The sequence below is a fragment of the Hypanus sabinus genome, chromosome 1 (genome assembly GCF_030144855.1).
Source record: "Hypanus sabinus isolate sHypSab1 chromosome 1, sHypSab1.hap1, whole genome shotgun sequence".
Taxonomy (NCBI): Eukaryota; Metazoa; Chordata; class Chondrichthyes; order Myliobatiformes; family Dasyatidae; genus Hypanus; species Hypanus sabinus.
In genome coordinates, this window is record NC_082706.1 from 95,602,319 (window position 1) to 95,628,674 (window position 26,356).

The 26,356-nt window shown below is 43.2% G+C and overlaps 1 protein-coding gene across 1 annotated transcript in view; it reads right to left on the minus strand.

Moving 5' to 3' along the window:
- Positions 1-26,356, minus strand: part of ofcc1 (orofacial cleft 1 candidate 1) — a 569,853-nt gene that overhangs the window by 497,843 nt on the left and 45,654 nt on the right. The window contains exons 3-4 of the mRNA XM_059985698.1: positions 8,867-8,968; positions 121-210 (exon numbers count right to left, since the gene is read on the minus strand). Of these exons, the coding sequence (XP_059841681.1) occupies positions 121-210; positions 8,867-8,933 (157 nt within the window). The 5' untranslated portion in view covers positions 8,934-8,968. The remainder of the gene's footprint in view (positions 1-120; positions 211-8,866; positions 8,969-26,356) is intronic.

Here is a 26,356-nt window from a genome sequence, read left to right on the forward strand (position 1 = left end):
TCGAAACATAAGGGAAATGTATCCCCACACTCAGCGCGATGATCCAGTCTCAGAACATATGGGTACAGAGGGTAACATAAATATGTTAATACTGTCAGGAGCTACCTACTGAACTCCTACCTGTATCTCTCTCATCCATGGATTCCACCTCTTCTTCTGTAAATTTCAGAAGCTTTTGATAGAAGTTCATATTGTCACCGGTATCAGGTTCTGAAGAACAAAATCACATATGCTCCTCTTATATGCCCCCTTTCTTCATGCAGGCATTACCCTCACCCACATTAAACATGGGTCTGATTTTACATCATTTATGAGTGTTGTCAGAATTCCAATGTCAATTTTTGCCCTTGGCATCAAAATTGTTATGACACACCTATGCAGTTCAATGCTGCAGGACTTTAATAATTAGTTTAGCATAGACAGATCCTTAATTCTCATGGACATAGTGGGCTGAAGGGTCTGTTTCTATGCTGTGTGACTTCACAACTTTATATTTTCCTGAAGTATATGGCTCTGCCAGCTGTGTTCTCAAAGGAGAGAGGTAAGCAGATCTCAGTCACAGGCTGTTCCCTGAGATGCAAATGTTGAAAAGGGGACAATAATTTAAAACACAAAGATGATGTCAAAGTATGATTATGTAAATAAAGGTACTGGGGAAAGAATTCTCTTATGCTAAACATGCAGTGTAAATGTTGGCAGTATTAATTTTCTGAGAAAGAATTGCTTTTTGCAATTGTGTAGATTGGAGTATTTTGAAGAGGGGTTGCGGTCGTTAACCGTATTACAAAGGTTAAATACTGCAGATATTGGAAATCTGAGGTAAAAAGGGAAATTGCTAAACATGCTCAGCATCTCAGGGAGCAATAACAGTGAATATTTCTGAGCTAGAACCATTTCTCATGTCACAGGTGAACTCCGCATTTTAAGCTTTTATACCTGTCAGGTTAGTGTGAGTGCAGAGTCACGTGATGGCCCTGAGTTAAATGACAGCCCAGAGTCAAAAGTGGGTCCTGTCACATGAGGATCTAAAGTCATGGCTATCCCAGTCAAAGCCAGAATGGGCAGATTTCCTTGTTAAAGGGAATCAGTGAGCCACTTGGACTTTCTAGCATAAACCATGACTTTATGATCAATATTGGCGCTATTTTCTTACTGCAGATGCACTGAGTTAACTTAAACAAACCCTCTCAATTGTCACTGTGGCAAACGAATGCACATCTCCAATTCGTTACTCTGAATCTCTGCCTTGCCCATGAATTAAGTCAAACATCACACTACCATTGATGAAATTCTGCTCCAAAGAAACTGAATTTAAGAACCAACAGACTCTGACATATCCATATTTAGCACACTGATAGAGAACCAATTCCCAGATCACAAATGTGAGTAAAACTTTGGCAGATCTCTGATCTGCAATGGCAATGGCAGCTTGTCTTAAATTTAAGTGAGGTTATTTTAATTTTCCAGTCTCAGCTCCATGCTTCATAGTCCGAACTGTGAAAGGCTGCTGAGGAATTCACCCCTTAGTACCATCTTTCTTTCCTATATAAGCATTTCAAACGAGGTTAAATTAATTTGTTTCACACCTTATTCACTGAACTAAATTCAGGATTCAAGCACATTGTTTAACATTAATTGCGAAAAAATATATAGAACCAAGCCTCATATAATTGGACTGTCATTACATGTAAGTTGGGTTTTGAGCTCCATAATTAAAATGAGAGAATACCATGTATCATCATATTCAAAACAGGATGATGTAATTATACACTTGTATTTCAAACCTGTTGTTTGCTCAAGTAAATTTTTACTTGTGGGTGCACAATATTTAATAGACATGACAGGCTGGGAAAGAACCCTCAAGGCATTTTTGTACTTAATAATGGACAGAGGAAATATACTAATGAAATCTAATACCTCTGGAAAATGTGCAATAAATTATGCTATCGCAAAAGAGATGGAATAATGAAAGACATGTCCTTTTTGCAGAACCCATTGGCAGCAGAGTACAGGAACAGTGAAACAGGCTATGATTATTGCAAAAGTAATCCCAGGAACACACTGCACTCTGCATTACTGAAGTACAATATGACTGACATGCTGTTATGAAAAAGCTGGGGAGAATAAACAACCTTCGTTGATGCTTTTGAAGTACGTTACACAGAAAACAAGAAGGCAGCAGCTTGACATTGCAGCACATATAATTATTACAATTATTTATTGGTAATTATTCAAATGTACTGCATGATGAAACAGTCTCAGTAATTGGGGTCTACTATTGTTCTAACACCCTGTCCACAGGAATAAAAGAAATAGAAGTGAGTCTTGTCTATTCCACCCTTTGAACCCGATTAAATAAGATAATGAAAAGATTATTACAGATACTACCCATCCAGCAAACTGCCTTTTCCAAGAACTCCCTATGGAAAGAGCTATTAAGACAAAAACTTCACGCCATCTTAAAAGTTTCTTCCCCAAGGCAGATGATCAGATCAACTATTCCAGTTATCCCACTACTCCCCCACCCCATTATCTATTATTTCAGTCACAGCATTGCACATAAACACTTTAAAACATTTTTTATAATGCTGTTTATGTTATAAACACAAGCTGGTATTTATGCACATTGTATTCCATATCCACACTTCTGATTTTATTTTTATATAATTCTTTATACTTCATAATTGTTATACGTTGTATTTTAGTTGCAAGCAGCACCACCACTCCACAGTAAATCCCTAATACATGTATAGGGTGAATAAAGTTGATGCTTGATCTGAACTTGCTCTCAGATGCCCTTTCTGTGCATCACAGGCAAGGCCAGCATTTAGTGCCTATCCCTAATTGTCCTTGAGAAGGTACAAGAGAAGGTGCTGTCTCCATGCTGTTGGAAGCCATGATTTAGACCCAGCAACAATAACAAAACTGGGGCATTTCCGAGTCGGATTGTGACATGCAGATGATGGTTTTCTCATTAGCCTGCTGCCCTTGTCCTTGGGACCTGGGGCTGGGAGGTGCTGTCAGAGTAGTCTAAGTTGACAGCTCACAATCAAGCCACAGCGTACCAGCTGGGGAGAGAAAGAAGTGGGCATGAAGGTGGAGCATGGGGTTACAGTCGTGTGGGCTGCTTTGTTCTGGGTGGTATCAAGGCTCTTTAGAGCCATTGGTACTCTAGTTCAACAGGAAATGAAACATGTTCCACTAAACTTCTGACCTGTGCTGGGAAGATGGTTGAAGGGCTTTGGGAAATCCATATACAAGTTCATGCAGCAACCTGCTAAAAACATCCTGGTGGGGTGTCACTAGGAAAAGAGAAAATTAGCTTCCTCTCAAGTTCCAAAAGCTGCCTAACATGAATCTATACAAATGACTCCACCTCTCCATTGTCTAGGTACCCCATATGGGTATGTAGAGATGGGGAGATTCAGTCATTGTATAACGCTCTCCAACTAATGAGCGTCAGACCATTGGACCATGAGACATAGAAGCAGAATTAGAACATTTGGCCCATCGTCTGCTCCATCATTCTATCATGATTGATTTATTTTCCCTCTCAATCCCTGCCTTCTCCCTGTAACCTCTGACACCTTTATGAATCAAGAACCTACTAACTTCCACTTTAAATATACCCAAAGACTTGACCTCCACAGCCACCTGTGGCATTGAATTCCAGAGATTCACACCCTCTTGCTAAAGAAATTTCTCCTCATCTCTGTTCTAAAGGGATGTCCTTATATTCTGAGGCAGTGCCCTTTAGATCGAGACTCTCTCACATTTGGAAACATCCTCTCCAAGTCCACATTATCTAGGCCTTTCAATATTCAGTATGTTTCAATGAGATTCCACCATCATTCTTCTAAACTTGAATGAGCTGCTCTTGATGTAGGCATTGTACAGAGCCATCAATTGCCCGTCACTTGTTACCCCTTTCATTTCCATAATCATTCTCGTAAAACTTCTCCGGATCCTCTCCAATACCAGCACATCCTTTCTTTGATATGGGGCCCAAAGCTGCTCACGATAGTCATTTAAAGCGTTGGCATAACATCCTTGCTTTTGTATTCTAGTCCTCTGGAAATGAATGCAATCAACTCTGGCCAGCTCCACTCTCATGCTTTGTAGTTTCCTTTCACTCCACTGTAATATTATATTATGTTAATATATATATTATTTTATGTTATATTATGATCACTGACTTCCAAATGTTCCTTTACCTTAAGCTCTCTAATCAAATCTAGCTCATGACATAACACATCCTCTTCAAGTCCACTCTATCTAGATCTTTCAATATTAAGTATGCTTCAATGAGATTCACACCCCCTCCCACCTCATTTTTCTAAACTCCAGAGAGTACAGGCCCAGAACCATCAAATGCCCCTCACGTTTTCATTTTCAGTTTCATGATCATTCTCAAAAAATTCCTCTGGACTTGTTGTAATACCAACACATCCTTGGAATTGGAGCCCAAAACTACTCACAATACTGCAAATGTGGTCTGATCAATGTATTTTAAAGCCTTGGCATTACATCCTCACTTTTATATTCTAGGCCTCTCGAAATGAATACAATCAACTCTGCCCAGCTCTGCTCTCATGCCTCTGTAGTTCCCTTTCACGCCACTGTAATATTGATACATCCAATTTCAGCTTCTCCCTCTCAAATTGCAGGGTGAAATTATGATCACTGACTCCTAAGTGTTCCTTTGCCTTAACCTCTAAAATCTAGTTCATTGCACCACACCCAATCCAGATTTGCCTTTTCCCCAGTGGACTCGACTCACGCTGTTCTTGATGTAGGCATTGTACAAATCCCTTCTCTTTGGATCCAGCACCAATCTGATTTTTCCAATATACCTGCATAATGAAATTTCTCATGACCGTCATAATATGGTTCCTTATACATGCCTTTTCTTATCTGCTATTGTAACTGGTACCCACATCCTGGCTACTGTTCAGAGACATGTATATATCTAACATCCACCAGGGTCCAGTTTCTATCCACAAGGATTATACACTTCAGATCCTATGTCGATCCTTTCTAAGAATTTGACTCCAATTTTACGAACAGAACTACTCCACCTGCTTGTTCTTTCAATACTTTGAATATAAAGCTCTTTGAATTATATTCTTTGAATATAAAGCTCCCACCTACTACATGATCTTCTTTCAGCCTCAACTCAGTGATACCACAATGATATACCTGCCTAGTTCTAACTGCATGAGAAGATCATTTACTTTGTTACGTACATTGCACACATTCAGACATAACATCTTCAATCCTGCATTCATCACCCTTTCCAATTTTGTCTCATTGCCAACTGAAGTTAAATTCTTAACCCTTTCTGATTTTTGTCTTATTCTTTATTCTACAGACTTTGCAACCTCTCCTGCACTCTCCTCATTTACTTTGTCCACACTTTTTCAAGCAGATCCTACCCCACCGCCCTAATATGTAGTCCAAAGCCATATGCCCGGTTTGTGATTTGCCAGAACCTTCACCCCAGCATTGCTCAGATGTAGTTCATCCCATCAGAACAGTTGCCTCCTTCCCCAATACTGGTCCCATGAATTCAAGCTTATTTCTCCTACCCCAAACTTCCGAGTCACACATTCAGCTCTGATCTTATTAACCCTGTACCAACTTGTATATGGTACAAGTAACAATCCAGAGATTACCTTATTGGTTCTGCATTTTAATTTAGTCACTTTGCTGCTCAAATTCCTTCAGCACAGCCTCTTTTCTTGTTCTTCCTACATGGTTGGTAACAACGTAGACTACAGCGTCAGGATCTTTCCCTTCCCACTCCAAATTCCTCTGCAGGTCAGATAAGATGTCCCAAACCCAGACATCAGGCAGACTATAAAGCTTTCTGGACTCTTGATCACTGTGACAGAAATTTGTCTATATCTCTGACTATATAATCGCTAATTACAATTACATTTCTCATCTCTACCCCCTCTTGAATGGTTCTTTGAACCGCAATGCCATAGTTCAGTTGTCCTTCCTTCTGCAGCTCCCACCCATATCCTCAGAGGCAGCAACGATCTCAGACCCGTTGGTCAAGCTCAAGGGCTGCGGCTCCTCCAACTACTTCTAAGATTCCCCCTACCTGCCAGTCTCACCACCGAGCCCCGAGCCACAGACCAGATCTGACGGCTGTGACTACGTGCAGGCAGCAGATCTCCTCCCTGCTCCATCACAGCATTTGCAGCTCAGATGCCAGGTCATCAACTCCGAGCCTGAGTTTCTCGTGCAACCGTCACTTGGTGTCGGTGTGGTCACAAGCAACCACAATAGGGTCAACCAGCTGCCACATTGTACAGCTACAACATATCACCTGATCCCACACCCCTACTTAATTATCTGTTGTAATGCTGTACTTTTAGCTAACTTCTATATAAAAAAAACTTACCTGTTCTCACCTGCTACTCACCTGTGCCTCCTTGCTGAAGCCTTTTGAGACAAAGCTTCAGATCATCAACTCCTCCACTACCCATGCAATGGCTGAACCAAAATGATCTCTGGGACCTTGGCCTCCACCTCTTCTCACCAAAGCCTCAGTTCCCCATACTAACCCTGTCCTACTTCAAAAATGGCTTTCTCCCACACAATTGTCGCTCCGTTTAAACCTCACATCTTTTTATTGGCCGAATTAAAACACACAAGCAATGATACTTGCTCCTTTAGAAGGTTCCTGCCCTCACACATATCGTGCTCTCGCTGCTCTCACTCTCATGTTTTTTATGTGTACAGTTGTGGTAGGAGAAACACAGCAGGTAACGTGGGCACAGCAAGCTAAGTGGACAACCATTTTAATGAAATTGGAATTAGTTTATTATTGTCACATGTACCAAGATGCAGTGAAAACTGTTCTGAAAGATCATCCCAATATACAAGTACACCTAAAGTACAAGGTAAACGCAGTTACAGAATGCAGAATACACTGTCACAAGGAAACTGCAAAGTAGGTAGACAATAAGCTGCAAAGGAAAATGATGAAGCAGATTGTGAGTTCATCATTGATGTAGAAGAGGTCCATTCAGGAGTCTGATAAGAGTGGATACAGGCTCTCCTTGAGCCTGGTGGTGCATGTTTCTATCTTCAGCCTGATGGAATGGGGTGGAAGGGATCTTTAATTGTGCAGGCTCCTTTCCTGAGGCAGTGCAAAGTGCAGACAGTGAATGGAGAGGAAGCTGCTTCTTATGATGCACTGAGCTGCATCCACAACTCTGCAACTTCTTGTAGTCATGGGCAGAACAAGTGCCGCACCTGGGCAGAGCTGTGATGCTGTCAAAGGCACATATGTAAAAACTGATAAGCATCACTAGCGGAATAATGGATTTCCTGAACTTTCTGGGGAAGTAGGCTTGCTTTGCTTTCTTGACAAACTGACCAGATTACCTGCTGTTATTGTGTTGATTGGAGGATAAATACAGACCAATACATCAGAGGTCATTAAAAGTAATGCCGTGAAGTCTTCTTCATCTAAGAAGCTTCAACTTAAAACCTCACCCCAAATGGCAGCACCTCCAACAATGCAATTCAGAACTTCACCGTAATGTGAGTTGCACTGTAGCGCATGCTATGTGTTTCAAAGCCAGTGTACTTTTTATCAGGAATCAACGCTTTAAAATTACAGCTGCATCGGAAAGGCCATGACAGTATACTAAGGTTTAAGTAGATGATTACTTTGAATATCATAATTATAGAATTAATTCTTTTTTTTACCTACTGGGACTTGCATGATTGTGTGCATAAGTGCTGCACTTGCCTCAAACCTATTTGATCCTTTGTTGTCAACTCAACCAAAAATATGGTAGTAAGTATACTCAGTGACCAATCCTCTTACGTACACCTAGCTGCCATGAGGAGGGGAAGATTTCTCTCATAAGAGCTAAAGTTGTCCAAAAACAGAGCAGAAGTAAGCCAATCTTCTCCTTGTTGCTGTTCTGCAATTCAGTGAGATGACAGCTGAGTGTTTACCTCAACATAGCTTACCTGCACTAACTTCATATCCCTGGCTCCCTGAAAATCCGAAAAGTTATCAATCCCTGCATAGAATGTTCATTTGCTGGGCTCCTTTAGTTCCCTTATGGACAACCATCTGTGGATGAAGACATTTATTCTCAACTCTGTCCCAAGAGGCTGAGCCCTTACTTTAAAATTATGAAGAAAGGACCCTGACTCGAATGGTTAACTGGTTTCTCTTTCGACAGATGTAGCTTGACTGGCTGAGTTCTTCCAGTATTTTTGTTTTTGTTTGAAGTTTTGGTTTAAGATGCTCCTGCCAGGGCAAACATTATTCTTACACCTTCCCCTATCAAACTTCTTTCTCAATGAACCACATCTGTCCCATTAAACAGCATATCTTTTTTGTTTGGCTTATAGAAATCATCCTATTACATCCTATAAATTAGTCAAAATCTACTTAATGCTCATAAATTTTTCCAACAATTTACTGGCTTTTCACTGAACTGGAGAAATGAAATGGTATGTTATGATAATTGATACAAGAATTAAAATGTGGGCCAATTTAATTCATTTTTAATACCACGGTTTGCTGCAATGTTTCATAAGCTTCAAGAAAATGGGAAGTGAAGACATCGCTCTAATTTAAAATGAGAATTGGAACTAACACTAAGTTTGATCTAACATATTAATGTCAGGTTATGAACAATCACAGATGTCTCACATATCTGAAGAAACATTTTGAAAATGCACTTTTGGTATTAACAATATTTAGTCCCGCTTTTAGTAAGAAAACAAATTATAGTCCTAAACCGTAAAAGTAGGCTAGACTAAAAAACGGTCATTCCCACCTCATTAAAGCGATTTGAAGAGAATATAATGACAAGAAATTACATACTTAATTCACACTCATCTTCTGTGCCGACCTCTATCCCATACTGCCTTGGGTCTATTCCCTCATACATCTGTAGGTCAAAGTAATTTCTGCAGTATTCATTTCCTGTGGAAAGCACACGAAGGAGGGGTCACTGATTATTAGAAGCACATGAACCAAAATGTTAATTCTAAAGCTGATACCAGTACAGCATGTCAGCTCCGCTCCCTTGTAAGTTTTAGATTCTGTACTTAATGATTTTCACACATTCACTGCCCCACTTATCAAAAATGGAAAGGTCGGAGAAGACAATCTTTGAAACCATATCATAACTTGAAGTTCGAGAAAAAGCCTTTAAATGAAGGGGGTTCAAAGGTTTAGTATATTTCTGCAGATTCTTAACATTTATCTAGCATCAATGATTGAGGCTCCATCCATATATCAAATATATCCTTAAAGTGAATCATATGTGCCCAAACCACTCTAGATTTGAATTACAATCATTCAGTGTTATTTCTCCTGACACTTTCCTTCATAAACAATTCTTTCTTTTGATTCTTGGACTCTTTAACAGTTTATCCTCTTGGCTGGCTACTGCACTTCAATGCTGTACATGATGAAGGAAATTTATTCCTTCATTAACTTCATAACTACCATCAGTCCTTAGACTGTGAGCCTAAACCCCTCATCATAGCATGTGTTCAATCTTAAAAAAAAACTAGGGACCAAGATTATGTGATTAACTATTCTATATCTTTAAGTAATTTTGTAACACAAAGGGTTTTCTTCTCCTACATTTATAATGACAAGGAAGGAGGCCATTCAGCCCATTGGGTCCATACATGCTCCTTGAATGATCAATCCTATCCATCCCATTCTTTTTTTCCTGTTTCCCTGTCCGCCTGCAACTTGTTCTCTTTCACACATGCCCATTCACCCTAGTTTGACTTCTTTTGCCGTTCATCTACACTGAGAAGTAACTTATAGCTGGCAAAAATTACATCTTCAGGAAACAGCGATAACATGTAAACTCCACACAGGCAGCAGCCAAGGTCAAGTTCGAGCCTGGGTGGCTGAACCTGTGAGGCAGCAGTACCAATTGCTACTTGAAAGCACTTTAAAACTGTAGAAAGCTGCTTCATGTCTGCATGCATCCATTATTTTTGAAACTGACTTTATCTTGACCTTTATGACTAAACAAGAATTCTATGCTACTGCAGATTATACAGTGAAAGCAATATAATTGAAATCAAACACCCTGAAACACAACTGATCAGAATTACTCATACACTATAAATGCCTGTCTTGTATATAAATATAACTCCCAAGTTAAGATTTACAATCGCATCCGATGAGAAGAGCTCTGATATTTGACAGCTTGCTGTGGAGATCAGAACACAGTAGTGTTCACCAAACTGCATACTATGAAACATCAAGTCATCATGCTGATGTCCCCTCGTTGCCTAGAGACGTGAAGGGGCAGAGCAAAGACAAATTTGGATGTCAAACTAGATACCCAATTGCACTGAAATGGGCCAATGATAAGAGTGGAACTGCAAAGGGAAAGGGCACAGGCTCTAAAATAAAGTCGCCATTTTCTCAAAGGGATCTTTCAGCAGAAAAGCAGCTGGGGTCAAGCAGGCTTTGTAAGCATAATTTCCAAAGTCCTGACCTCCGAATATTGTACAAAAGCAGGCAGATGTAAACAACCGCCACTTTCCACAGCTCAATAGTAGATTTGAAGGCAAATTGCACCAACTCTGTTATCGGGCACAGCTGAATTCCAGACATCAGTCATAAAATACATAACAGCAGTAAATAAGGGTTGTAAAAGTCACTTCACTATCAGGGCTCAATAAAGAAAAACAGAGTGAAAATCCAAATGTTTTTAAACTTCATTTCTATATCTGTCAGCGAGTAACAAGTGCCACTATGAGGCCAGGCAGCTTGATCCAGCTGGGAACCCCTTCAGATTGTGTTCTAATCAAAGGCTTATGTACTGTAATAACACCACTAAGCTATTACATCTAGCACTGCTGTTCCTCCCTGTAGGAAATAGCCCTTGCTGTCTGTGCTGCAAAACAAAACAGTCTGCCCTTCCTCTGTCTGTTCTCCCTGCTTGCATTCAATTAAAAGCGATCTTATGTCTGCATCATTAGGTGTGTTACTGAGTTAATGCAGGAGTGGGTTCCCCGACACGAATACTCCATACTTCTTAAGCATCGCTGTGAACCTTGAGTCAAAATAAATGAGAATTAAAAGAAATGTCAACTTCTTTACAATAAATAATTTGCATTTCTTGCTAACAGTTGTGGAATAGCATTGTGAGTTTCCTTGAAGATCAAAACTGCTGCAGGTGGCAGAGGGATGAAATAAAATCAGAAAATGCTGCCAACATCTTCAGCAGGTCAGGCAACTTCCAAGGTAAAATAAACAATTAACGTGTCAGATCTGAGACCCTCTGTCGTGACAATGAAAGAAGGAAAACAATAGCAGACTCAGTAGGGAAAGGATAAGTAAAACAAAGGTAACATGTCTGATAGAGCAAAACCGAATGTGTCAATAGTCAGTTACGTGGTTCTAGGTGTAATGTATTACCAAGGCTGAGGAACATGCCCTGCAGGTCAGCTGAACTGGTATCAGAACAAAATCAGTGCCAAAATAATGACATACAGAAGTGGCTAGTGCCAATAAAAATACAAAGAGCAACTTACCTGAAACTAGAGAACTTGAAGTCAGAAGTCAAAGTCAAAGACAAGGTTATAGTTTTATGCACGTGTAATGAAAACCTACTTCAGCATCACGGGCACACAGCACCAAACATACATCATTCATAATGGAACCATAAATTATGCAAGAAAGAATACAATTAGAACAAAACAAGAAAGAATACAATTAGAACAAAAACAAAACCTACTGTCGAGCAAAGTGCTCAAAGTGGTCATAGTGCAGCTATACCAAGGTAACAATTAGGGGTGCGCAGTCCAGTTCACAAACCGAATAGCTGAAGGGTGCAACAGTTCTTGGATCTGCTGGTGTGGGACTTCAAGCTTCTGTACCTTCTGCCCGATGGTAGCTGTGAGATGGGAGGTAGAACTTGTAATGAGATGTTGACTTCCTGAAGCAGCACCTCCTGTAGGTATCACTGAACGTGGGGAGAGATGTGCACACGACGTACTCCACAGAGTCCAGTACTCTCTGCAGCTTACACTCCAGTGAATGCAAAGTACCCTACCAGACCATGATGCACCCAGTCAAAAGTATGTCTGTAGAAGTGAATGCAAAAGGCTGGATTGTGCCCAGATCATCGATCTTCATCATTACAATGGCCGTCATTATAACAATGAAAGGGAGTTGTGGAACTTGAACACTCAGCATGTAGTTAGCATATATAAAACAAACACACGAGCACACCACAACAGAAGGTTCCTCCCGTGTGATCATTTGAAATGCCTCTCATGGTCATTTCTGTAATGCTGTCCAACATAGTGAGCTAAAAATACCCATTAAAGCCATGCAGAGAGACCAGCTTACCCTGACAGGTAATTTCCCACAATTACCCTGTTACAGGTTTCAAATCTAAACAGCACAGGTCATCCTCACTAACTAGCGGGGGAATAAGACCTAACCCAGGCTGAAGGAAGGCACAACAAAATACAGGCCCACCCCCAGGTTACAAAAGACCTGTACAGCCCCACATCCAAGCGAGCGTTCTGGAGCAGGATGGATTTGCCAGCTTTATTGGGGCTACAGGCATTGTCTGCTTGTCTCCGCCTTTCCAATTTGCACACTAGTCATAACCCCTGCCATAACCTGAGGAGGCCAATTTATAAGGGGCACAGATAGTCTTTAGTGAGAAACTTTTCCCCATAAAGGAGACCAAAGTGTGTACATTTGAAGTGAGAAATAAGAGGGTTAGAGAAGATCTGAGGAAACTAACTTTCACCCAGAGATGACTGCAGTCTGGGACACACTGCCTAAGCACGTGGTGGAGCTCAGAGGGTATTAAGATGAGGTGGAAATTGGATGTTCTATGTTCTAAATACTCAGCAGATCAGGCAGCATCTATGGGAAGAGAAACAGTTAAAATTTCAGGGTGAAGACTCTTCATCTGATTCTTTATTAATTTTGTTTCTCTTTCCAGACGCTGCCAGACCTGCTGAGTATTTTTAGTGTTTTCTGCTTTTATCTTACATTTCCAGCGTTTGTATTTTTTGATCTTTTAGTATCCTGAAACAAAAGCATCTGGCTCAGCACAACTGACATTTATTCTCAGGATTGAGTTTTATCAGAGACAAAAACAACATGACATTTTCAAGCAAGCCTTTGGAGTTTCCCTGTCAGTTAAAATTGAAAACTTTTAAGACTTATATGTCAACCAAATGTATCATGCAATGCTCAAGAGACACTTCCTTTTCCTTCTCCTGAAAGTGACAACAGAATGTAGTTCTCAGCAATTCAAACCACCTCTTCTAACTTCCCCAAGATTATCCAAAAAAAACAAGCTAAGAACCACCACATATCGAGCATGCTGACAAGATCCAAATACACAGCAAAGATAGAATACTGCAGATGGTGAAAACATGAAATAAAGCACTGGCAATGCTCAATGAGTTGGGCAGCAGCTCTGGGGAGAGAAAAAGCACTCACATTTCTACAAATAACGAGTTTTGAGCTAGTGCGCAGGAAGGAGTAGAAATGGAAATGAAAAGGCAAAGAGAAATTAAATGCCAGAACAAGAACGTGTCTTCATTCACCATCAAACTCGCAGATAAGGGGGATGCGGTAATAGTCTGGCGGACTGACCATTACCTTGCTGAGGCCTGGCGACGACTCTCAGATACCTCCTCTTACCTACCCTTGAACAGGAGCCCACTATGGAGCACCAGGCTAGTATCACCTGCACCATCACTGATCTTATTAACTCTAGGTAATTCCATCCACCACCACCAATTTCATAGTTCCCTTAACCTGTACCTCCCACCCAAGATTCATAACCTACCTGTCCAGGTAGACCCATCGTTTCCACTTGTTCCCGCCCCACTGAACTTATATCTTCATAGTTTGACCCCGTTTTATCGCCACTAATTCAATCCCTTCCTCCCTACATCTGTGACACTTCACACACCCTTGATCTTTTCAATGACTTCAAGTTCCCTGGCTCTGGTCATCTCATTTTCACTATGGATGTCCAGTCACTATACATCTCCATCCCCCATCAGGAGGGCCTCAAAGCTCTCTGCTTCTTTCTGGACACCAGACCCAACCTGTTCCCCTCCACCACCAATTAGCTCCGTCTGTCAGAACTGGCCATCACTCTCAATAATTTCTCTTTTGACTCCTCCCATTTCCATCAAACAAAAGGTGTAGCCATGGGAACTCTCATGGGTCTCGGCTATGCCTGCCTTTTGTCGGCTACGTGGAACATTCAAGCCTACGCTCCCCAACATTCCCGACACTACATCGACAAATGCATTGGTGCTATTTCTTGCAACCATGCCAAGCTCTTCGACTTCATCAACTTTGCCTTCAACTTCTACACTGTCCTGAAATTTAGCTGGTCCATTTCCGACACCTTTCTTAATCTCTCTGACTCTATCTCTGGAGACAGTTCATCTACTGATGTCTATTATAAACCTACTGATTCTCACAGCTACCTGCACTATACCTCTTTACACCCTGTCACTTGTAAAACTGTCATCCCCTTCTCTCAGTTTCTCCACCTCCGCCACATCTGCTCTCTGATCTAAGCTTTTCATGCCAGAACTGAGATGTCCTCCTTTTTCAAAAGGGGCTTTCCTTCCTCCACCATCAACATTGCCCTCACCCGCATCTCTTCCATTTCACGCATGTCTGCCCTCACCCCATCCATCCACCACCCCACCAGGGACGGGGTTCCTCCTCACCTACCACCACACCAGCCTCCGCATCCTGCACATAATTCTCCATAACTTCCACCATCTTCAATGGGATCCCAACAAGCACGTCTTTCCTTCCCCCCCCACCCCACAACCACTTGCTGCTTTCCACAGGGATCGCTCCCTACTCGACTCCCCAGTCCATTTATCCCTCCCCACTGATCTCACTCCTGTCACATCCTTGCAAGCGGAACAAGAACTACACCTGTCCCGACACCTCCTCCCTCACTACCATTCAGAGCCCCAGACAGTCCTTCCACGAGACAAAACTTCATCTGTGTGTCTGCTGTATTCGATACTCCTGCTGTTACCTCCTGTATATTGGTGAGACCTGATGTAGATTGGTAGACTAAGCAAGCACCTACTCTCCATCTGCCAGAAAAAGCTGGATCACCATTTCAATTCTACTTCCCATTCCCATTCCAACATGTCAGTCCATGGCCTCCTCTACTACCGCGATGAGACCACACTCAGGTTGGAGGAGCAATACCTTCTCTCACCTAATCTCCTTACATCCCATCACCTCCCTCTGGTGCTCCTTCCCCTTCTCTTTCTTTTATGGTCTTCTGTCGTCTCCTATCAGATTTCCCCTTCTCCAGCCCTTTATCTCTTTCACCAATCGACTTCACAGCTCTTTACTTCATCCCTCCCCCTTTCCCAGTTTCACCTATCACCTACCATTCCCCCCCCACCCCCACCTTCTTACTCTTCTTCTCATAGCTTTTTTCTCCAGTGCTGATGAAGGGTCTTGGCCTGAAACGTGAACTGTTTACTCTTCCCCAGGGATTCTGCATGGTCTGCTGCGTTTCCCCAGCATTTTGTATATATTACTCTGATTCCAGCATCTGCAGATCTTCTCTTGTTTGTAACTTCTCTTCCTTTGCTTTTTCAGAATGTCCCAAAACCCTTTAGACACAATTATATTTTCATTTTAGCCTCTCAAAGTCCAGCCTTACATCCCTGTTGCGAGAAGTGGAAATGGGTAAAGCCGGCTAATAGGACTCTGGTGAGGTTGTATAGCACAGTGGAAGCAATGGATTGCAGAAGCATTGATGAACTCCAAACCTACCATCAACCTCAGAGGACAATGGAGCCGGGTGGTCATCAATGGCCCATGCTTGATGGCCCAGTAAGTAAGCAATGCTTTCCTTACAGCAGAGAAGGTTGTACAGCCATTACACAGAGAAGGTTGTACAGCCATTACACAGAGGAGGTGGTACAGCCATTACACAGAGGAGGTTGTACAGCCATTACACAGAGGAGGTCGTACAGCCATTACACAGAGGAGGTCGTACAGCCATTACACAGAGGAGGTTGTACAGACATTACACAGAGGAGATTGTACAGCCATTACACAGAGGAGGTCGTACAGCCATTACACAGAGGAGGTCGTACAGCCATTACACAGAGGAGGTTGTACAGCCATTACACAGAGGAGGTTGTACAGCCATTACACAGAGGAGGTTGTACAGCCATTACACAGAGAAGGTTGTACAGCCATTACACGGAGGAGGTCGTACAGCCATTACACAGAGGAGGTTGTACAGCCAATACACAGAGGAGGTTGTACAGACATTACACAGAGGAGGTTGTACAGCCATTACACAGAGGAGGTCGTACAGCCATTACACAGAGGAGGTTGTACAGACATTACACAGAGGAGGTCGTACAGCCATTACACAGAGGAGGTCGTACAGCCATTACACAGAGGAGGTCGTACAGACATTACACAGAGGAGGTCGTACAGCCATTACACAGAGGAGGTTGTACAGCCATTACACAGAGGAGGTTGTACAGACATTACACAGAGGAGGTTGTACAGCCATTACACAGAGGAGGTCATACAGCCATTACACAGAGGAGGTCGTACAGCCATTACACAGAGGAGGTCGTACAGCCATTACACAGAGGAGATTGTACAGCCATTACACAGAGGAGGTTGTACAGCCATTACACAGAGGAGGTTGTACAGACATTACACAGAGGAGGTTGTACAGCCATTACACAGAGGAGGTCATACAGCCATTACACAGAGGAGGTCGTACAGCCATTACACAGAGGAGGTTGTACAGCCATTACACAGAGAAGGTTGTACAGCCATTACACAGAGGAGGTGGTACAGCCATTACACAGAGAAGGTTGTACAGCCATTACACGGAGGAGGTCGTACAGCCATTACACAGAGGAGGTTGTACAGTCAATACACAGAGGAGGTTGTACAGACATTACACAGAGGAGGTTGTACAGCCATTACACAGAGGAGGTTGTACAGCCATTACACAGAGGAGGTTGTACAGACATTACACAGAGGAGGTCGTACAGCCATTACACAGAGGAGGTCGTACAGCCATTACACAGAGGAGGTCGTACAGCCATTACACAGAGGAGATTGTACAGCCATTACACAGAGGAGGTTGTACAGCCATTACACAGAGGAGGTTGTACAGACATTACACAGAGGAGGTTGTACAGCCAATACACAGAGGAGGTCATACAGCCATTACACAGAGGAGGTCGTACAGACATTACACAGAGGAGGTTGTACAGCTATTACACAGAGGAGATCGTACAGCCATTACACAGAGGAGATCGTACAGCCATTACACAGAGGAGGTCGTACAGCCATTACACAGAGGAGGTCGTACAGCCATTACACAGAGGAGGTCGTACAGCCATTACACAGAGGAGGTCGTACAGCCATTACACAGAGGAGGTCGTACAGCCATTACACAGAGGAGGTCGTACAGCCGTTACACAGAGGAGGTCGTACAGCCATTAGACAGAGAAGGTCGTACAGCCGTTACACAGAGGAGGTCGTACAGCCATTACACAGAGAAGGTCGTACAGCCGTTACACAGAGGAGGTCGTACAGCCGTTACACAGAGGAGGTTGTACAGCCATTAGACAGAGAAGGTTGTACAGCCATTACACAGAGGAGGTCGTACAGCCATTACACAGAGGAGGTTGTACAGCCATTACACAGAGGAGGTTGTACAGCCATTACACAGAGGAGGTTGTACAGACATTACACAGAGGAGGTCGTACAGCCATTAGACAGAGAAGGTCGTACAGCCATTAGACAGAGAAGGTTGTACAGCCATTACACAGAGGAGGTCGTACAGCCTTTACACAGAGAAGATTGTACAGCCATTACACAGAGGAGGTTGTACAGCCATTACACAGAGGAGGTCGTACAGCCATTAGACAGAGAAGGTCATACAGCCATTACACAGAGGAGGTTGTACAGCCATTAGACAGAGAAGGTTGTACAGCCATTACACAGAGGAGGTCGTACAGCCTTTAAACAGAGAAGATTGTACAGCCATTACACAGAGGAGGTTGTACAGCCATTACACAGAGGAGGTTGTACAGCCATTACACAGAGGAGGTCGTACAGCCATTAGACAGAGAAGGTCGTACAGCCATTACACAGAGGAGGTTGTACAGCCATTACACAGAGGAGGTTGTACAGCCATTACACAGAGGAGGTCGTACAGCCATTAGACAGAGAAGGTCGTACAGCCATTACACAGAGGAGGTTGTACAGCCATTAGACAGAGAAGGTTGTACAGCCATTACACAGAGGAGGTCATACAGCCTTTACACAGAGAAGATTGTACAGCCATTACACAGAGGAGGTTGTACAGCCATTACACAGAGGAGGTTGCAAGGAGACATCATTGAGGTGTATCAGATTCAGAAGTCAGGAGTAATCAGGGAAAGAAGCTGTTCCTGAATTGTTGAGTATTTGCCTTCAGGGTCCTGTACCTCCTTCCTGATGGTAGCAATGAGAACAAGGCATATCCTGGGTAGTGAGGGTTTTTAATGATGGATGCTACCTTTCTGAGGCATTGCTCCTTGAAGATGTCCTGGATGCTACGGAGGCTAGTGCCATGATGGAGATGACTGTGTTCACAACTTTCTGCAGCTTCTTTTGATCCTAGGCAGTAGCAAACCCCCACCCACCCATACCAGAAGATGATGCAGCCAGATAGAATGGTCTCCATGGCACATCTGTAGAAATTTGTGAGTGTCTTTGGTGACAAACCAAATCTCCTCAAACTCCTAATGATACATAGCTGCTGTCGTACCTTCTTTGTGACTGCATCGATATGTTCATATCAATAAAATCATAAGAGGTTATAGAAAGCATTCACTGCAGCATACTGTTATCCAGATCAGAGGCAGATAAAATTAGAGAACACAGATTTAGGGTAAGGGCTGAAAAAAGTAGCGGCAGTTTGAGAGTGACCTTTTTCACCTACAGTGATGAGTACTAGGAACACACAGCCAGAGGTAAAGGTGAAAAAAGGGCTACTGACAGCATTTGAAGAGTGTCCAGATGAGCACTGAAATCCCTTGGCATAGAAAGTGGAAGGAAACCCAAGCATCTCTAGGAAACACACACACACACACACACACACACACACACACACACACACACACACACACACACACACACACACACACACACACACACACACACACACACACACACACACACACACACACACACACACACGCGCACACACCTTCAATTCAACTACAAACTCCGACACCCCGAGCTGTAATAGTGTTGCGCTAACCACGACGAGAGCATGGTGTCCAAGGTGCTGAATGTGGGCCAAATGGCCTGCTTCGATGAGTCATATATTTAAAGCAGGAAACCCATTTGTCGTTTGTGGGCAAGGAACTCCCCAATAACAGCATTGTGATAAAGATCACTTCCCCATGAGCTGTTCCTTATCGTGGTGTGGACGTTTCTGTGCCTTAATGATCCTGGGAGATGTACCAGCTTGGATTTCGGTCCCTGGTACATTCAACCTTGCCGGGCAGGTTCCAGGTGAAGGGCCAGATGAATACAGTACCTGGTCCTCCAGGTTAGGGGTTGGGCGTAGGGCCAGCAACCCTACCCTGAAAAATCTTTACTGCTACAGAAACCAAAAAAAGATGCCCCATGTACCACCTCGGCACTAAGGGTTCAGACGACGATAAAGATCATAGAGACAGAGTGGTGCGGAAAGCATTTAGCAGTTAGTTTTCATGAGTCAGGGGACTGGTATAGATGATCTTATGTAGTTGTACATGACTTTAGTGAGGCCACACTTGGAATATTATACCCAGTTTTCTCACCATTAGATTGTCAAAAGACTGGCAAAGATTTAGGAGGATGTTGTCAGGTTTCAAGGGAAAGGTTGGGCAGGCGACAACTTTATTCCTTGGTGTGTAAGAGACTAAGAGGCGATCTTACAGAGGAGCATAAAATCATAAGGGGCATTGCAATGATTTTCAGGGTTGGGTTATCAAGAACTAGAGGAAATATGTTAAAGGTCAAAGAGAAAAGATTTAATAGGGAACTAAATGAACCATGCCGTTGAAACTAATGGTGCTAACATTTAAGAGAAGTTTGGATAGGTATGTGGATGACAGGAGTATGGAGGGTCACGGTCGCAGTGCAGGTCCATGGGAGTACACAGTTTAAATAGTTCAGCATGGATTAGATGGGCCAAAGGGCCTGTTTCTGTGCTGTACTTTTCTATGACTCTAGGAGTCTGAGGGTCAACTTTTACATGCAGAGGGTGGTGCATTATTGGAACAGGTTGTTAGAGGAAGCAGTTAAGGCAGGTACAAAAGCAATAATTGAAAGACACTCAGATAGGAAAGGTCGAGAGAGATACGAGAACAATGTAGGCATACGGGGCTGGTTAAAATGGGCATCCTTGGTGACCTGTAAGAGTGGGGCTGAAGAGCCTGTTTCCATGATGTATGACTAAATAATTGGCTTCATTAATGATGCATCTGACATAAATGCTGGTTACAAGAGTGTTCTTCAAAATGGAGTTTCTTAACCTCGCTTGAGAGGACATCTTCAACCTCAATTCAGTATCTCGCCCAAAATGTCTGCAGTTCTATCAGCACAGCACTCCAAACTGCACTGCAATCTCAACACAGATTTCTCTGCACCAGAGTCTGGACAGGACTTAACAGAAAAGTTTCCTGCCTCAGATATGCTACCACCAGAGCTAAATTAGACCAGCAATCTTCAGTTCCAATGACACTTGTATGAGAGCTTACGCCAGTGTCATAAACACACCTGCCTATTTCCATCCACTTTGATGTAATCTCCAACCTAAATAGTCTTTCAAACTCTGCATCAACTATTTTCCAGTAGAAGGAGGCAGGTGTTCGTCAATCTGCCACAGAACGCTGTGTCTTCCTTGTGCAGGGGCTATGGCACACTCACTCATGTTCCAACTTCAGCATATGCGTTGCTTACTCATTATCTCTGCTGACATCAGGAAACTTCACTCGCAGCTTCAGCAATGCCACAGGCTTCCAAAGTACAAAGAGTTTGGTGAAACCAGAGCTGGTGTTTTCTCCAGCATTTAATTGCCAAGGTACTCATTCAGTGGAAGGCTCAGTGGAGACACCAGTGGTGGCTCTCAGATATTGCTGGCATTGTCAAGGTCAACCGGGAACAATTTGTGTGGCATTCTCTCCCAATCTGCAGAGACATCACAGCTTACCAAGAACTCTCTGATGATCAACAAGTACATAGGCTCTGCTTGCTGTGGGAAGACACATGGCCATATGAACTGCTCTCTCAGTGATGTTCAAGGCCATACTGACTCTCAGCATTCTTACCGCATGATCTTTCCAAGCAACCCCAGCAGATCCCCACCACATTGTTTAATTTGCTACATCAGAAATACAACAGAAGCCACACACATGAAGAGATTGTTTCATCTTCTTTGATCTCAGTAAGGAGAAAGTGACTTCACAGGCATTGAGGTTGATCGACATTGCTGGCTATCCACCAAGGCAGCAACCCATTTACCACACCTCAATAATCTGAATCAAGCCCTTAATGGAGACATAAGAGACTGGAATCCAAAGCAACACATACAATGCTGGCAGAACTCAGCAGATCAAGCAGATTAGTGGAGGGAAACGGACAATTTAGATTTTGGGTGAGACCCTTCATCTAGACTGAAGGATAGAGGAGACAAGGCCAGCATGAAGAGGTTGTGGGAATGAGTGGAGCAACAGCTGGCAGGTACAGTGGGGTGATAGGGAAATAGGGGTGGGAAGAGTGCAAATTGTGCCAGAAACTGGAAACTGATTGGTGGAAGTGACAAAGAGCTGAAGATGCTGGAATTTGATAGGAGAGGAAGTGGGGAATTGCATTAAGGGAGGGAGGTCGAAAAGGCAGATGGGAACAGTAGGTCAGAGGAATATGTGGGTGATGGGTAGATGGCGAAAGCGGAGGTGGGATAAGAGATAGGGTTCTGGCGCCAGTAGGAAAGAGAAAAGGAACAAGGGGGAATAGTTACCAGAAGCTAGAGAATTTCATGTTACAGACTACCTATACAAAATATGAGGTGTCGTTCCTCAAGTTTGATTTTAGCCTCAACTTGGCCACAGAGGAGGCCGTGAACAGATACATCAGTATGAACACAAGGAAGAGGATTAAAATGGCTGACAGCCAGGAGATCCAAATGGCCATGGAAGACAGCAAAGGTGCTTAGGGAAGCAGTTGCCCAGTTTGCATCTGATGCCACCGACCGTAGAAGCTACAATGGGAGCACCTTTGCAATATGCAATGAATAACACTGGAGGAAATGCATATGAAAGTCTGGAAGGGCCACTTAGGGCCCTGGATCATGGAAAGGAAGAAGGTATAGGGGCAGATGTTACACCTCTTGCGGTTAAAAGAATGAGTGCTGTTCCGGCTTTTATTTTGAAATATAGCCATGCCGACTTTAATTCCAATGCTGCTGCCGCCTTTATACTTGATATTCAGTTGGACCATGGAAAGGGAGCAGCCATTTTGCTTTGGTGGCATTTTTCAGTCAGAATGAAGCACATTTACACAGTCCTGTGTTGTCTTTCCTTTCTTGATGCCATCATAGTTATCATCTGCAAGTATTGGCTTAGTTCATAACAGAAAATGCTTTCTGAGCAATATTTTGTGTTAATATCACATAAAAGTTTATTCTCGATGATCGGTATAGTGTTTGATTGGCCTTGGTAATTTAATGAATGTTTACATGATAATAATCTTGTCACATACTTTAAAACTTCGTTTACTCATGTTGTGTATAATTTTGGCTATTTTATATATAACTCTAGCTTCATATATTCCAATGGAAATGAATAAGCAGACAACATTTTGGGCAAAGACCCTTCTTAAGAACCCTTCTTGAGTCCTGAAGAAGGCTCTTGACCAGAAACATCATCTGTTAACTCTTTTCCATAGATGCTGCTGGCCTATTGAGGTCCTCAGAATATTGTGCGTGTTGCTTTGGATTTCCAGCAGCTGCAGACTTTCTCATGTTCATATATTCCTAAAATCTTATGAATATTTGATTAAATTGTCATAAGTTTGCTACATTAAGTACTTACAGAATTTTTCTAGTTCCTCCTCGGTTTTATTCTTACACAATAGTATGTGCATTAAGGCACCCAGAGTTGTATGCCACATCCTGACCCTTGTGTTCAGTTGTGTGGAGCTGTTGAATCATGTACAAGTGCTTTTATACTGGTTATCTCCCTTTAGTCCAGATGAAGGGTCCCAACTCACATGATTGAAACACTGTGTGTTTCACCATGGCGCTCTGGTGTAGTCGGAACAATCTGGAGCTGAACACGCTCAAGACAAAGGAGATGATAGTGGATTTCAGGAGACATCCCCCCGTTATGTCCCCCCTCACAGTCCTCAGCAGCCCTGTGTCCACCGTGGAGAACTTCAGGTTCCTGGGAACCACCATCTCAGGATCTGAAGTGGGAGCAGAACATCAGCTCCATCCTGAAGAAGGCCCAGCAGCGGATGTACCTCCTGCGGCTCTTGAGGAAATATGGTCTGCCTCAGGAATTGCTGCTGCAGTTCTACACTGCAGTCATTGAGTCTGTCCTGTGCACCTCCATCACTGTGTGGTTTGGAGCCGCCACCAAGCAGGATAGAACCAGACCACAGCGCACAGTGAGGACTGCCGAGCGCATCATTGGAGCCTCCCTGCCCTCTATTGTGGACCTGTACTCTTCCAGGTTGAAGAAGAGGGCGGGGAACATCATAAAGGACTCCTTCCATCCTGCGCATGGACTGTTTGAACTGCTTCCATCTGGTAGGCGCTTCAGATCCCTCCAGACTAAGACTAATAGGCACTAGAGGAGTTTTTTCCCTACTCCGGTCACTTTGCTGAACAGTTAAGTGCCAGTTAACTGTCAGCTAACTATTACTTGGATTGCACTAACTGTATGTATAATCTATATTTTCATTTATATTTCTCATTATTATTGTTATGAGCAGAGAGACAACATCTGCCGGAAGTAAATTCCTTGTGTGTGCACAGGTACTTGGCGATTAAAGTCTGATTCTGATTCTGATTCTAGATGCCTGTTTAGCAGTTCCAATCCACAACAGCACAGGAGTTTACAGAGAGTCATGGGAACAGCTCAGTCTCCTAGGGACAGCCTCCTCACCACTGACTGCTGTAGATAGCAATCATTCAGCCTCAAGACAGCGGCATCAGTCTTCAAAGAGCCCCACCATCTGGGCCTTGTCCTCTTCTTGTACCTTTCTATAACCACCAGGTTCCTGAAACAAGCTGCACCACCTTAAATTTAACCACCCACCCACCTCCCACTCCTTCAGCTATGGAACACCACAGACCACCTTGTGCACTACCACAGCCTTGTCTCTTTTTCTGCAACAATGTCTTGTTTTGGACAGTCTCCTTCCTCTCTCCTCACTGTCTTGTATAACTTATGTATAAATTGTTTTGTATGTTGTACCTTTCTGAGTTGATGCTGCTGCAAGTAAACCCTTCGTTGTACCTGTACATCACCACCGTCGTGTACAACTCGCCTCTGTTTTGGTCAGAGACATGTCTATATTTTGTTGTGGTTCCAGACTGACAGTTACAAAAAATAGTGTGCAGCTTCTATAGAGATGAATCCCCACTTTTCCTATTTACATATTTACATGTGTAGGGGTTCTATCAAATCATCTTGGAGCTAGATTAGTTTCATTGCTTTGTCAGAATACTTTCAAAGTCGGACGGAAGTTCCCATACTGTCTAGGAAGACCAGTGAACTGCCTAAGCACTACATAACCTCAACCTGACATGGTATATGAGTCGAGTGCCATGAAGAGTCAAGCCCAAGGGGTCTTACAGTGTACCATTCTGAAATCGTATCAAAGCTGCTTCTGCACTGGCTTTGTCACTTTTCACGAGCCCAGAACGCTAAATGTATAAACACATTCTGCAACTGCCAAGGAATGATGTGGCACGTATTCAATGCACCTTTCCTGTGGCAATATTTAACAAGGCACACTGCTAACTCTGACATACCTGCTACTAATCCCTCAGAAATGCATTTCCGCTGCTGAGAATTAGGTTTACCCAAAGAAAATTTAGTTACTATAAAGAAGAAGTAACAATAACGGCAAAGACCCTGAAAGTAACAAACAATCTGCTGAAGGAACTCAGCAGATCGAACAGCATCTGTGCTGGGGGAAGGAAATACTGCATCAGGACTGGAAGATTCCTTTCTGCCCGACAAATGCAGCTTGACCCACTGAATTCCACCAGCAGGTTATGTTTTGCTCCAAATTCCAGCAACAGCAGTCTCCTGTGTCTCCAAAGGCCCTGGCAGATTAGCGTAAATGTGTGAAATCGTCGACAGCCTCGGGTCAATGGAAACAAAGGTGTAGAGAGAAGCAAAACTGGCAGGTGTTAACTTTTGCATGTTTTACACCAGCCTTGTGTGGACACCATCTTGCAGCATCGCTGTGCAGTGTAAGAACTTTTATTTTTACCCAAAAAAAACTATATTCATAATAAAAATATTTACAAGAATAAACCATGTAATGCCTTTTTATTCTTACATTTGTAGACAATGTGTTTAGTGTTAAATTACATTGTTTACAACCAGTAAGACTGTTGCCACTCATGTGGCTCCCTGGGGTGGAACACGATTACAATAATTGAGCGGCTTCCTCACCCAATTCATCCTCTGCCTGTCAAGTAGCGGAAGAACACTATGCAATAGTCTGCATCAAACCAGTGCGTCCCTCAGCACGTACACCTGCAGCCTGGAGCGTGCCAATCGGTAGCATTTCTCTACGGACATCTCGATGTGCTGGCAGACCAGCAAGTTTCGGACGGAGCAAAGGGCATCTTTCACTGAGCTGATGATCTCCCAGCAGCACGTGATGCCCATCGCCAGGGACAACACGTAGTCCTCTGCCATGCAGCTGCTCGGGACAAACCATGACATAGGCTCATGCATTTTCCTCCATACGCTCTTCGCAAACCCACAGCCAACAAAGAGGTGCACAACCATCATGACACCACGGGTTATCTTGGAGGCAGCGCATGGTGGGAGTGATGTGCGGGGCATGCAGGAAGGATCTGACTGCCAACCAAACAAGATTTTGGTGCTTGCGGCTGAGATCTGGTGATGAAGCATTCTACCAAATGATCTGGACAACCTGCTCAGAGAACACCCCACTATATACATCAAGTCCTCTCCTCTAGAGTCTGCAGGACATTCCATGATGACCACTGCCTGATGGACTTGTGGTTAATGG